We start from the raw sequence: 14,131 nt of genomic DNA on the forward strand, positions 1-14,131 counted from the left end.
AGTAATAAATGTTATTTGCAGTTAACAATTTTCTTTTTTCTTTATTACAATATTTATGGCAAGACTAGGTATATGCTACTTTGTAATTTTTGCTTTTGAATTGTACTTTAATGGATTAAAAATTTAAAATTTTTGTTTAATACGGGACTTTAATACAAAAAAACCATTGATTTGCATTATGTGTTTTATCATTTGCTTGGTTTAATCTTAAAATAGTTTTTAACATAATAAATAACTTATTCAGGCACAATCATCACCAAAAGGATCCTTCTTTCCAGAAAGAGAAGTCCTAACTATGCCTGGAATTGTTTTAGAGGAAGAATTGGTAAGTTCTAGAAGATTTTACTATTGTAATTTTATAGTGGAGTTGTGTGTGAAAGTGCAATAAATTGTTATAGTGAAATATTGACTTAGGATATAAATATTTGTCCGATTGTACCTGATTTTGACATACCTATGTTCATTTGGCTTTCATTCATCTTCATTATTATGGATTTAATTCAGTTCAAAACTTACTAATGGCTTATGAGATGTTTTTAAATGGATATCAAAAGAAAATTGTGAATGAAAATGCATGATTTATGTTTCTTCATAAATTCTTATTGGTCTTAGTAATCCATAAAGAAATTGAATGATAAAACCCACACAATCCTACAGGCGGACGCACTTCAAGAAGTAGCAGTAAAATACCTGGGGGTTAGTTCAGCTGGAAGCCGGGGAGTGGTGCGAGCTGACCACGTGAGTAGGGACGAAGCTGGTCTCCGGGAACTGCTCCGTACTGGATATTTAAGGGCTGCTGTTAATCTCACTGCTACTCTTATTACTGCGGCTGGACAAGGTAGCTAAACTTTTACTAGGTACTAGCCCCGGCTCCGCACGCGCTCGAATTGTAAAACTAAACCATTTTCAAATCTACCTAAAGACACGAAAAATCTCATTTCTATCGGTGTAGCCATTTTAAAGATCGAATACTTACCGTAACAAACATTTCGTACGTATCGGAATATATACCTATGGGCTTCATTGAGCTACATATTTTGAAATGTATTTTTTACCCTGTGACTTGTCTAAAAGGAAATTCACCCTTAAATTTTTTCATATGCCTTATAGGTAAGTTTAATGTTATCTTACGCCGTACTTATTTTTAACAAAATCTGTCTATTGCTTTTTTTACAAACCCAAAGGATATTTCGTATTTCAATATAATTTAATTTATTGTTGCAATTTACGATGTAAATAACTTTTTAGATTAGAGTTCATTTTAACGATAACTTTAAATTGAATTATTATGCCTTGCTTACCTGTAGTTTTCACGAGTTGAATAACTTTACAATTTACAATTATACATGCCAGCTACGGGCTACAATTTGTCGACTAATTGTAACCCTTACAAGAAAAAGAAAACAACAGTGTATGATGATTAGTTGTAAAAAATGTAGTTTCATATAAAATGGAAAAAATACCAATAGTGCGATTTAGACTCACTGTAATTATTTAAACAGCGCAGTATGAGGGTAGAATAAAATTAAACAAAATATGACACGTTCATTCGTTATTATATTCATTTTGACATTGAATTTAATGGTTTTCTGTGTTCGCAGTAAATATTATGTATCATATTTTTGTATTTAAATGTAGACAAATTTTTTGAACAATCAATGTTTGTGAATTTGTGACGTTCTTGCTGTAGTCTCGGGATATAATTTAACGACTAAAAACAATATTTTAGCCATATATTTCTTTTATCTCAGGGCCCGGTCGTATGCATAGACCTACAAAGCATACACCTAGAAGCCTCCAGCTATGGCTCACGCGGTTCGCAGTAATGCTAAGAATCCGACTTCACGAGCCGTTGTTGAAGGAGGCCGAACCGTTTGGCGATTTCAGCAAGCCTGATATGTTTTATCAGGTATGATATTTAAATGTTTGAAAAGATTGAATCCGTTTTCCTTATATTTTAATTTTATATTTGTCTAAGAAAACATTTCCTAAGATTCATAGGTTTTTTTTTGACGGAAATATCATAACGTGATAATTTTATTCTTGTATAATGGATATTGACTTTATATGAGTATGGTCAGTAAATTATGTTTTTGATTATACAGTATTTTTTTTAATTTTTAAGTGTATCTTAAAAAATAAACACTTCAACTACGATCCTCAATGACTCTTAGCCATTATAATTGAATATAATAAAAAAAAAAATGTGATGTGTTCCAATATATTCTAGATTCTATATTTTGCTCTAACATTATTTTTTTACTTCACAGTTCTACCCAGATCTCTACGAGAACAGATGTGGATCTCTTGTGCCATTTTCTTTAAGACTATTGGTGGCAGAACTACCCGGCCATGTTGGCAAAGCGGAGGAAGCCATGGATAGATTGTACATCATGTTGGATGTCATACAGACTGTATGTATTATCAGTAATAAATTTAGTAATTAAGATTTTTTTTAAACAACTTTTTAAACTTTGAGATTGGTTTGGCTTCACGCGAGTTAGGGATAAAATGACTTCTGTCAGAGTAATAATGTAAGTTATCTATCGAAGAGTTTTTTTGTATATGGTAAGGAGTTTAGGATCTTAAGTATTTTTTTGACAATCCTTACACACAACACTTTTTGTTGTAGTATAAGCGGATTTATATGAGGAATAAATAATTATTATGCGTATTTTAAAGAAAAATTTGTATATATTTTTTAGATGATCAAAAATCTGAATGATAATAAAACTGAAGACGGTTCAGAGCCAATAACGGAAGAAGATAAGACAGAGTCAATTAGACTATGGTCCGGAAGGCGGATACGGGTGATGCACTCTATAGTGAATTGTGCAATTGCGCTTAAGGTATATATCGATGTTCAGCCAATAAACTATAAGTTTTGTGTCTGTGTTTTTAAGCAAAACTTTTGAAATGACTTAATTAAACAATTTTCATGATCAGTTTTTCTTTTGCATAGCATTAGCATTTGAATGCTATAAAACATAGCCTTCAACAGCCGACAATGAGCGTGCTGCAATAGCGACCTGTCCCTAGGACGTTGTGTTTACATTTACGGCAACATGAACTTTACCACAACCTCAATAGAACTACAGGCCAGCAACGAATACGTTTCACACAACATGCTGTTACTAGCGCGTTGTTTACATTTACGACAATATTAATAAACTATATATAGCAATATTAACGATGCTCATTTCCAAAACCACAGGACTACAGGCTAGCAACGAACACGCTAGCAACACTGCAACGGCAGGCAACGAGCGCGCAGCAACAGCGAGCTATCACCAGCGCGTTGTGTCGGTTGCACTTGTTGGCGGGGAACGTGGATGCCGCTGTGACACATTTGAATGAAGCGAGGGTGACTAGGTTGCATATGTGAGTGATTATCAATAACGATATCATGACTTCGAAAGATTTTTTTGTTATATGTAAATAATTTACTGTATAAAATAATATGCAATTCTAATTTTGAACAGATGTCCTACCCCAGATGTTAGAGAATACGTAGATATGGGATTGATCGACATAGCACATGGAAAATATCAAGATGCATATAATAATTTCGCTAGAGCTGCTGATCAGGAACCAACCAATATAATGGTTAGTTTTTATTAATGTTTAAATATTTGCTACTTAATAAGTAATAAGTGACAATCCTCTTTCATCAAGTTTCAAAAATCTTTACAGTTTTTATGGAAACTGATAATAGTTACATGAACATGTGTATTCTGAATTATTTTTGTTGTGATCTGTATAATTTTATATAATACCTAATTTTCAGGTCGCTAACAACATAGCAGTATGCCTTCTCTACATGGGCAGACTGAAAGAAGCGATTACAGTCCTGCAAAAAGCGATACAATCAGATCCGGAACGTGCACTAAGCGAGAGTTTATTAGTTAATCTGTGCACATTACATGAGTTGCAATCTGCAAACACAGGAGATAAAAAACTAGCTTTGCTACGATTACTGTGCCAACATAAGAGTGACACAATACCAAATGTCGTGGAAGCGCTCAAACTGACTTAGTCATCAGAGTTCTGACAATGACGTTTATTTTGGCGCGAATCTTTTTAAAAATTATGTGATAATGAAAATTTATTTCGTATTGTTTAATATATATAATAAGTGATAATTGTTTTGTCGTAAGGCTAATAAATGTTTCTTAAATTATTAAAGTATATTAAATTGTTCTTTCATAGCCCTATCTCAATGGTGATTTCTCAATTTGAAGATTGTTTTTTGTAGGCTATTTTTAAAATAGCCCACTATAATTAAAGTAGGTATGTTGTATTAATGCATACATTTTGTTTGCTTCCCACTTTGATTGAAGAAATATATCGTGTTTGTTTTAAAACTTGTACCATAACACAAGGCAATTGCAATATAAAAATATATCATTGCATCAGATTTAACGACATTTAATACTGGGATTTAAATCCATTGTCTTACTGTATGCATGAACATTATTTACAGGCTTTTGTTTATTGCAAAATATAACTGCCACAATTATTGTGCTACTTCAATACATTCTATTTTGTTATTATATTCTACCCTATGGTAGACTTATAAAATATTTAAGACTCCTTTTATTTATATGACATACAGTGTATATATTTATTATCCTTTAACAGAAAAAAGTTAATTCTGTGATGCTAAATCATACTCATTTATTTCAATATTAGTATCATTTTATTTAGACTTAAGAATCATAACCAAGATCCCTAAGTTTTACCATTGGCACCAATGACATCACTGATAGACAAAAGAAGCAGTCACTTTATCTAAATACTACGCTAGTGTATTTTAAACAGTCGTAATTGAGTATTTACAAAACAAAAAAACTAGTTCAAAAGCAGCTTATAATAAATACATGGATGGAATAAAAAGATATATGTTTGTGACAATTTTAATTGATAAGTCAAACGAAATACAAATTTTTTTTTTTTTTCAAATATTATCGAGCAATCCCCAGAGAGATAATTGCCAAGTGTTTGAGATCAATAAACTAACAATTGGCAACCCTACGCGATTTTATTGTGTAGTAAAATGATTTTTGATACATTTATTTTGATTTTTATCCGTCTGCCAAATCATGAGGTAGCTGTATGGAATATTACAATCACCAATTTTAATGATGACAATTTATGATACAACAGTAATATAATTTTTATTAGTACTTATATCGCCGAAAATATACATGGGCTTAATAATGTGGGTCGGTATAACATAACTACCTGATTTTTTTTTGATCTCACACTGAGAACAGTTGTAAAACAAGAAAATAATCACACTTTTTTGTCTCAATATGAAGCCCATGTGCACTGAATTTGAAATTTTAATTAATCTACAATATTCTTAAATACAAGATTGCTTTCTAGTCCTTTCGATCAAGATTTATGAATACATTGAAATATTAAATTGCAATGTTAAATATGTCATACCTATAAAATTTACAATACTATATTTTAAATATGCATATTGGTGCATAATTTGTTAAGGTCAATAATGAAAAAAAAGGTTGATTGCAAAAAAATTGGTTAACTCACTTCTTATTACATTCAAAAGTATAAAGGCAGTATTTAAATAAATGATATTTCTAATAATTATTCATGGTTGATTTAACAATATGGAACACAAAAGAATACTGATAATTCACAATAGCATTGATTACATTCTGTCAAAATGTGCTTAAATTATCCTATTCTAACTATTTACACAAGTTTTTAGCATTAATGACTCAATCCTCAATCATAATTTGTTTGGCAGACAGAAGTTTCCCATACAAAACACCATAATTTTATGGACTTTAAAATGTATACGCATTTTTCTACCTGATGCCGATGATTTAATACATGAGTATTTAACATTAAGCATTATCAGCACTTATTGCTTAATCTAAGATGTACTTGAAACTAAGTATCTTATTCTAACCGAGCTGCCTAAGCTCAGGTAAACGCTTTTTGGCCAGTTTTGTGTCTACTGTCAAGTCAGGTGAGGATTTATTTACAAACAAATTTTCGTAAGTAATCATTAATTGTAACTGTTCAATTTAATACTAATAAGCGTCATGTATACTGTAAACAAAACATACACCAAAAGGCGCTGTATGTGTGAACATATAACACACAGTACAGTGAATATTATTGCGTGTAATCAATACAGAACTATCCCTACAGATAGGTTTGCGAGAAGAGGCACCTCAACTAATTCAATACACGATTTAACAGTTGTTTCACTGTGATGTTTCGTAAATAAATAAGTCCGCTTATACACTATAAAGTTTGAACGGAAGATTGTTCACAACCGATTGCGACGGTTCCTTATGGCCCTGAGCCGCGCGCGGCGCGTCTTTGCGGATTATATATCGCCATTTTGACTTATCCCGATTCTCTTGATGAATTCCTCTTGAAGCATGACTGTTTTGATCATATTAGGATGAGCTCCATAGGCAAGAGTTTGATCTGGAGTTGAGCAGTATTGTTGAGTGCCATCTGTTAAAATCACACCTTGGCCGTTGCTAATAGAGCCAGCTGACTCAATGGAGTTCCAGTATGTTTCACTTGGTGATGTGGTGTTCACACCAGGAGGAGGGGCCGCCGGTGCTCCTGTGTACCTGAAGTAAGGATTCTTCAAGTCCAATGTATTGGAAGATGAAATATTTGTTCCTTCTAGGCTGATCTCCATTGTAACATCATAACTCTGTCTTTTGTTTGCAAGCAATAATACTCTGCCAGTTAATGCCTGTCCTTGTTTAGCAAAAATGGGTGTTTCTAACAAACATCTAACTTGATACCAATGCGTCAGGGGCTCTGTTGGTGCTGTAGACAGCCAGATATGCTGTGTGCTTCCTGCAAATAAAACATCAAACCAAAATGCTAGACCGTGGCAAGTGCCGGACTGTGTGAGCTCAAATCGGAAAGGTACTTCAATTCTGTGCAAATCTGTCTCATTAGCATTGAGGAAGTCCACCACATGTCTGACTGATCTCGCCATACATATGCGTACATCAAACGTATCAACTATGGGTTGTCTAAAATATTCCTTCATAGCAGCTGTGCGCAAAGCGCTGAGATCAACGCCATGAAAACATGATTGGTACCAAAAGTTAGCCTTGTTATATTGTTCCATAAAGAGAGCATCATCTGTAAATGGAGCTATGTGCAGGTCTCCTCTTGTAGGGTACATGTTACCATTAGGTTTAAGCCACTTCTTGGCATGTAAATAAGTTTCTAACATTCTTTCATTGTACAACATATAGCCCATCGGTTCTGAAATTATTACATCTACACTTTCAGGAAGTTCTATTTCTTCTATTTTTCCCGCCACTACTGTAATTCTATCATGTAAACCGTTGGCGCGAACTAGGGCTTGAGCATGATGCGCCATGTTACTCGCTTCAACAGCATACACCTTCCGCGCGCCTGCTTGTGCCGCGAAAAAGGACAATATACCCGAACCTGCTCCAACATCCAGAACAACTTTATTTTTAAAATCATTTATATTCGATAATATGGCTCTTTGATAAGTACTTGTTCTCACGTAATCCTGCATCATATTTTGCTGCTGACTCAAGTAACCATAGAATTGAAAATATTGCATCGCCGATGAATCCTCAGTACGTACAGTAAACACTGAAGATGTTCGGCCTGCTTTAATCTTACTAACCAGTAAATGGAAATTTTGACAGTCAGCCTCAGAGGCGAACTTGAAAAACAACGTTTCATTATCTATTGTGAAAATATACGATTGACCGGCGACTCGCGAGCACTCGCTCTGACTGTGGACGGGAAATTCCATCACTTCCTGAGCTAGCACTGGATCCGCACGTATCACTTTTACACTTAGCCCTTGTGGATCATAATCCACGTTTACGTTTGTAGGGAAATTGAAGCGCGGAGCCAAAGCACCGTCATTGTTGACGGCAGATACCGTCACTCCGCGAAACGTGTTCGCCATTTTAGTCACACGCGGTGGCCTTGTTACTAATGTTTTGATTAAAAATACACGCGTTTGGCCAAACAAAGAGAAATGTCGTTGAGAAGTTTTGCGAAGACCGGTGTAAAATCGATCACTCACAAACTTCCTCCCTGCGTTTGTCTATGGTTACGGCGGCAGCGTGCTGTTAATTTTTTTTTAGTTTACGGGTGCGTTCAGGTTTATACCCTTGTCTATGTTTAATTTGAAAGTATAAAGTTGGGTTAACAAAAATAGGTATCAATTATAATGGAATCTACAAAACTTTATATATTCATCGTCAATTATATATTTATACGATATATGCCCATAAGTCTGGACATTGTAGATTAGTAGATTCCACAATAATTAGTAACCATACCATTTAACGCACAACGCGTTTTGAGCACAGACACAACGTGAAATTTAGCCCTACTTAAAAATGTGCTCCGCAGACTTTCTTGGATTCCAATCACATACCGTATTTGCCAATTTTGAAAATAATAATTATTCATACGTTAAAAATAATATCATATAATTATCATACACTAACGGCATTACCCGCCCCGACTTCGCCCGTGGTACATATATAGCCTATAGCCTTAGTGAATAAATGGGCTATCTAACATTGAAAGAATTTTTCAAATCGGACCAGTAGTTCCTGAGATCAGTGGGTTCAAACAAACAAACAAACTCTTCAGCTTAAAATATTTGTATAGATGAAATCACCACTGAATACATTACGTATTTACTGCCTCGTTTGGTTTAACCCCGTAAAAGTTAATCTATGTGCTATTCTGGACTAGAATATAGATAGCAAATTCCATATAAAAATAAACTCAATCATTCATTTATTCAATTAGACTTCTTATAGAAGTACTTTCGAATATAATTAGTTGTTTTTTTATAAGTATATATAGTAATAAAGAGAAAAATCCTTACAAACTCTCTAGATAATATTATTAGTAGAATAATGTGACTAGCAGGATATTTATCACCATTGGGAAAAATATACAACATCATACCTAAGTAGATGGAATGACACTGGCAAATAGTTAAAACTTATTGCCATAACGGAAAAAAAGTACATGGAAGGCTTCTACATGTTCGCGTCATATATTGACGTATCGCTTACTCTGTGTTTCATGTTTTTAATCTGTGTGTAATGTTATGACTTTTAAATACCTGTCAAAATCACGTTTGAATTTTTAAGGTTACCTTTATATTTTGCTAAAGTAAAAAAAATACTTGTAAACGTAATTTACTTATTTAATAAACTTCTTACAATATGTCGAAGAAAATCAAATCTATGAAATGGCAAACAGTAGCGCTTGAGGGCTTTCCTATTGCTAATTCTGACAAATTCGAAGGATTCGTGGGCTTAGAAGAATGCACCGACTACGGCATGGACAAGGGAAGCAAAACACCTAAAAAGGTAAATATTTTGTCTTTTAAAAAGGTGTATTGAGGGGCGCTTGAGATTCCTCCATCTTGAGAGATTTATTTTAACTTTTGTAAACATTTATAATAAGAGGTTTATTTTGTAGTCGATCTACAACCAATCTCTTAGGATCATTTCGTCTGCTTACTGGTAAAAAATAATAAGTGTTGTTGGTGACATTTCGAGTAAATGAGTTTTGAAAGTTTAGGTACTAGTTTATCGTATTTCAAACTCATCATTTAAAAAAGTTTTATTGCTAAATGTTGCGCTAACTACCCTTCTTTTAAGATTTACCCTTATGGGATATGTAGCTGTAGTAAAAACCATTTAAAATTTAATTTAGATCGAAAGAGGGTAGCAGTTAATATGTTTTACCTGTATTTAAAAAATGTGTTATATTTTCTGAATTCAATGATAGCAGAAACTCTTATTAGTTTTGTCTAATAGTTTATTGTATTTGATACTATTTATTTTGTAGAAAAGATTAATATAGACTAAATTTGCCAAAATAATGATATTTTTATCGTATTTAACTTATTTTACCTGTATAAAATGTGTGTATATCACTTATTAGGAACTATAAACTTAATACAATAAAGTAATTTTTATGTCGCGTTAATAAATGAAACGATTTTGAAGTAACCAATCATTTATATTGCTAAATACAACATAAAATAGATAAAAGGCTTTAAAATAATCTTATTCTTCCTCTGACTCTTCGTCAATCGAAGGTTCAGGTAAACGATCTTCTTCACAGGATGTAGTTGGTAAAGAGGACTTTCAACCATGATATTCCTCAGGAATTATGTTCTTAGTACATAAACTAAGTAGATCTATTTTTTTAGCTTCACTTGATCGGCAAAGGATTTAGGTAAAATGGTTTTAAGACAATAGAATTAATATGAGGCGAAGTATTTTCTAGCTCTAGTGTTAATACATACAGAAGGCTCCGTATTTTTTGAGATTTGTTTCGTTGAATTTAAATTCTTTGATTATGTATTGTTTCATTATAGAATCATGTTATTTTTAGTGCACTTTTATTTGTAAATTTGGTGCATTTTAATAATTGACAATGAAACATCAAGATAAAGACGCTTTGAAGTTTGCCTGATGTAGTGTGGCTCCACTCTATGTGCTTTTTCTCAAAGTTCACATCAACTTCATTAGTCTTATTTGGAGGTTCGTTTTCACCTCTCTTGTCAGTATCGTTATACGATATCATTTCGATTTCGAATAGCATCATTCACCACAGTCGGAGAAATAGCTAGCGTGTAACAAAAAAACTTTTGGCATACTTGCTTTTTCTCTTCTTTATGAAAAAAGAAACACCATTTTGTGAATTGACGCTGTTTTATGGTCCACGTACAGCAAGAACTCTTCTCTTTGGAGTATCAACTTCCACATTACCAAGAATGAAATTCATTTGCTCAGTGTAACTTAAGCTCCAGTATTGACGACACAATTTATTCCGTTCTTCTGGACATTCAACAGTACATTTATAGAAACATCTCCCAGTCTCTTTTCTCGCATCGTATCTCATTTGGTATTTAACCTGTCCTTTCTTTTTTTCTTGTAGAATAAGCTGAACCATCAGATCTTCTTTGTTTGTGATATTTACCCTCCAGTTTCCAGGTTCCAGTTTCATCGATGGTTTTCTTTTCCGTGTTTCCCGTATAGCAACGAATACTTGTTTCAATAAAAGCCCCGAAGTAGATAATACGACTTGATATGCGTCAGATGATGGCGGCACCTGTGCCGGCGGCGCCGTTAGTTCGCCTGCTTCAGGTTGAACTACATCATCGACAGAATTATAGTTCTCATAGAATCGCATATTTTCTATGTTCTCATCCTTGTTAATAACCCACTGTTCGCCGAATAAATCCTCTGGTTGTATTAAAGAACCTGGTTGCGGGTTGTAAGTGGGGTCTTTATCAGAGTTATCGTTGTAAAAATTGCGCTCGATTTCAACTACTATATTTACCCTAGAATCGCACAAAGTCGAAGTGCAGTTCGAAACTTGGCTCCAAAACCTTTGATGGGAAGGACCAGCCACTTCATCGCCTATACGTACAAAATTAAAAAGACAAAGTAGGTAAATTAAACAGTAAATGGTGCGCTTGGATAATAGAGGGAAAGACGGTAGGTATTAAAGCGACAGTAGAGCAACACCTTCATGTCATCAGTTTTTTTTGTTTTCAGTTAAAGCTATTCCTTGCGTGTTTAAGCAAAAGCAAACATACCACGCATAAACGTTGAACAAAACAAAAGCAATCAAAATATCCTTAAAATTTACAAAAAGTTGACACAAAATGACTCACCTTTCACTATTTTAGGTTTGTGTATCATAGACACACTAATCTTCTTCCTCTAGATTCCATAACTATCTCAAAAACGATTATGAAGCAATGTAACTATTAATTTTCTTCCTACTGTTCGTGGAGCAAGCACGCACGAAATGTGACAACTGCGATCGAATACTTTCATTCGTTACACGTAAAAAAACATAAATTACATTTATATCGTTTTATCCGTAAAGAAATAAGCAAAAAAGAAGATATTGTATTTAACTAGTAAAATGAAATAAATGACTTTATTTTGTTATTAGTGTTTAAATTATAAGGTTCATAAAACAATAAATGCGCTTATGACATTTTTTCAGAGTATTTCTTTATATTTTACTGTGAAATTATAAAATGTAAAATGTATTTAAAGTATTTATTGTTGTTTGACTGTATTAACTGAAACATATTTAGGTCATAAGATTATTTATTATGTTGTACTGGAATATTTCGAGTCAAAACTAATAAGTTATCACCTTTTCAAATTCGTTATCTCTGCAGCCATTGAGTTTTGCATTTATTGGGTTTTACCAGTAGATAGAGCGTGAAAATTTACATCTATCTGTATATTTAACTCAATTTAGTAAAAAAATGCATTTATCTCGTTTTAGCAGTAAGCAGACGATTTGTAAATATCTCAAATCTAAATCTTAAGATTATGAGATAAATGATATAGCTATATATGTATATAAGATAAACGAAATAAGATTTGAAAACCCCATGTGCGTTTCTGGCATTTACTTTTGGGTGCTAACTATTTATTTCATTATAATTATTTGATAGAATAAATCCCCAAAGAAAAGAAAGGCGTCTGAATATAAAAACATAGAAAAAGAGAATGCTGTGCCAAATAAGAAAATCAAGCTCAGTAATGGTTTTATAGTAGAATCTTGTGAAACTGTAACTCCATCCTTAACAAATGATGTTGAAAAGCCCAAGAAAAGAAATAATAAACGAAAAAATAAAAAGAATAAGAAAAATTCTACTGTGGAACAAAAGCCAGATAATGATATAAAGAATGAGAAAATTCAAAGAAAACCCAATGATTCAAAGAAGCAAAAAATTAAATTGGGTGAAACTCAAAATGAAAGTAATACCACATTAACTCCAGAAGATATGCTGTCATGGGCTGAGTTTAAATTACCCGAAGAAATAATAAAAGCATTGATGGAATTAGGTTTCAAACAACCAACTAAAATACAGCAGTTGTCACTACCAGCTGCTATTCATGGTAATTATGGTCCTTTTTTTGTAACTGGAATTTCATCTTATTCTAAAGTCGTGAAAATGCTGATATTTATTCAGGGTTTTGATGTGATCAATATGCTTAACAGTAAGTTTTTTATATTAATAGGGATCACCAACTAAGGTTGAACTTCTTTTATTTGCTTGTGCAAGATGAAACTGATATAATAATAATATTGCCTAAAAATGGTGATCTATTAAAAATAGTTACAGCAAAACTATCTGGTTTAATGAAATAGTAAAAAATGTTCTCAATATTACAGGTAGGCGAGATATATTAGGTGCAGCCGAAACTGGTAGTGGAAAAACATTAGCATTTGGTCTTCCAATATTAACAGGCATACTAAAGCTAAAAGAAAAAGCATCACTCAAAAATCTAGATGTATATGATATACCATTTAAAAAGCCTTCAGCTAAAAAACAAGCCAAAACCGAAGATAAGGATAAACATAAGCAGAAGAGAAAAGGAAATAAGAAAAAAGATTTACAGGAGCAAAAAGAAAATAATAAAGATTCTTCTGAAGACGGTTATGGCAGCGGCCATGATAGCAATGAAGACAGTGCTGAAGAAAATGATGCTACTAATGAAGGTGTTGACGATATGAATGATTACACTAATGAAAGTAATGACAGCGGTGATGACAATAATGACAGTGAAGCAGATAATGATTCAAGTGATGACTTCATTGAAGAAATAGATGTGCCACTAAAGAAAAAAAGAGAGGAATCAGCAGATGAAGGCAATGACAGTGATAGTGAATATGTACATTTGTCTGAAATGTTGGATTCTGATGATTTAGCGTCTAGTGATGCTGAAGGTGATGATGAAGATGATGATAATTTGAGTAATGATGAACAGGATTGTGTTGTTGAGGTGGATGCTGAAAGAACAGGTAATGTGTTAGATGTAGACTAGAAGTTAAATCCTACTGATATTATTCTGAGAAATTTTTATATAGGATTTGAACCTCCTCTTTTCCAAACCGTAGCAACGCCTAGCCTCTCGGCCAACCGTGATCCCACTTCAGCAATCGAATTTCTTCTACTCTTTCAGTTTCATGTGCCTAAGGGACACCCTCGCCTACCTATTTTTGAGATGATTTTAAACCATCTCAACTGCTATGAAACATTATTTCAATGATT

The 14,131-nt window shown here is 33.2% G+C and overlaps 3 protein-coding genes across 3 annotated transcripts; 2 read left to right on the top strand and 1 right to left on the bottom strand.

The window, feature by feature from the left end:
• Nucleotides 1–225: 225 nt before the first annotated feature.
• On the top strand, nt 226–4,186 carry LOC119836932 (trafficking protein particle complex subunit 12). The gene is made up of 8 exons (XM_038362403.1): nt 226–325; nt 658–838; nt 1,752–1,909; nt 2,271–2,414; nt 2,706–2,849; nt 3,215–3,381; nt 3,483–3,606; nt 3,788–4,186. Exons 1-8 carry the CDS (start codon nt 296–298, stop codon nt 4,034–4,036), a joined length of 1,197 nt encoding a protein of 398 aa, XP_038218331.1. The 5' UTR covers nt 226–295; the 3' UTR covers nt 4,037–4,186.
• Nucleotides 4,187–4,902: 716 nt separating this feature from the next.
• LOC119836934 (histone-arginine methyltransferase CARMER) lies at nt 4,903–8,107 on the bottom strand. Its single transcript, XM_038362406.1, has one exon. It carries the CDS (start codon nt 7,964–7,966, stop codon nt 6,368–6,370), a length of 1,599 nt encoding a protein of 532 aa, XP_038218334.1. The 5' UTR covers nt 7,967–8,107; the 3' UTR covers nt 4,903–6,367.
• A 1,010-nt stretch (nt 8,108–9,117) lies between these two features.
• Nucleotides 9,118–13,908, top strand: LOC119837109 (ATP-dependent RNA helicase DDX24-like). The gene is made up of 3 exons (XM_038362611.1): nt 9,118–9,398; nt 12,527–12,974; nt 13,252–13,908. Exons 1-3 carry the CDS (start codon nt 9,252–9,254, stop codon nt 13,902–13,904), a joined length of 1,248 nt encoding a protein of 415 aa, XP_038218539.1. The 5' UTR covers nt 9,118–9,251; the 3' UTR covers nt 13,905–13,908.
• Nucleotides 13,909–14,131: the final 223 nt, after the last annotated feature.

Source organism: Zerene cesonia, chromosome 26, assembly GCF_012273895.1.
Source record: "Zerene cesonia ecotype Mississippi chromosome 26, Zerene_cesonia_1.1, whole genome shotgun sequence".
Lineage (NCBI taxonomy): Eukaryota > Metazoa > Arthropoda > Insecta > Lepidoptera > Pieridae > Zerene > Zerene cesonia.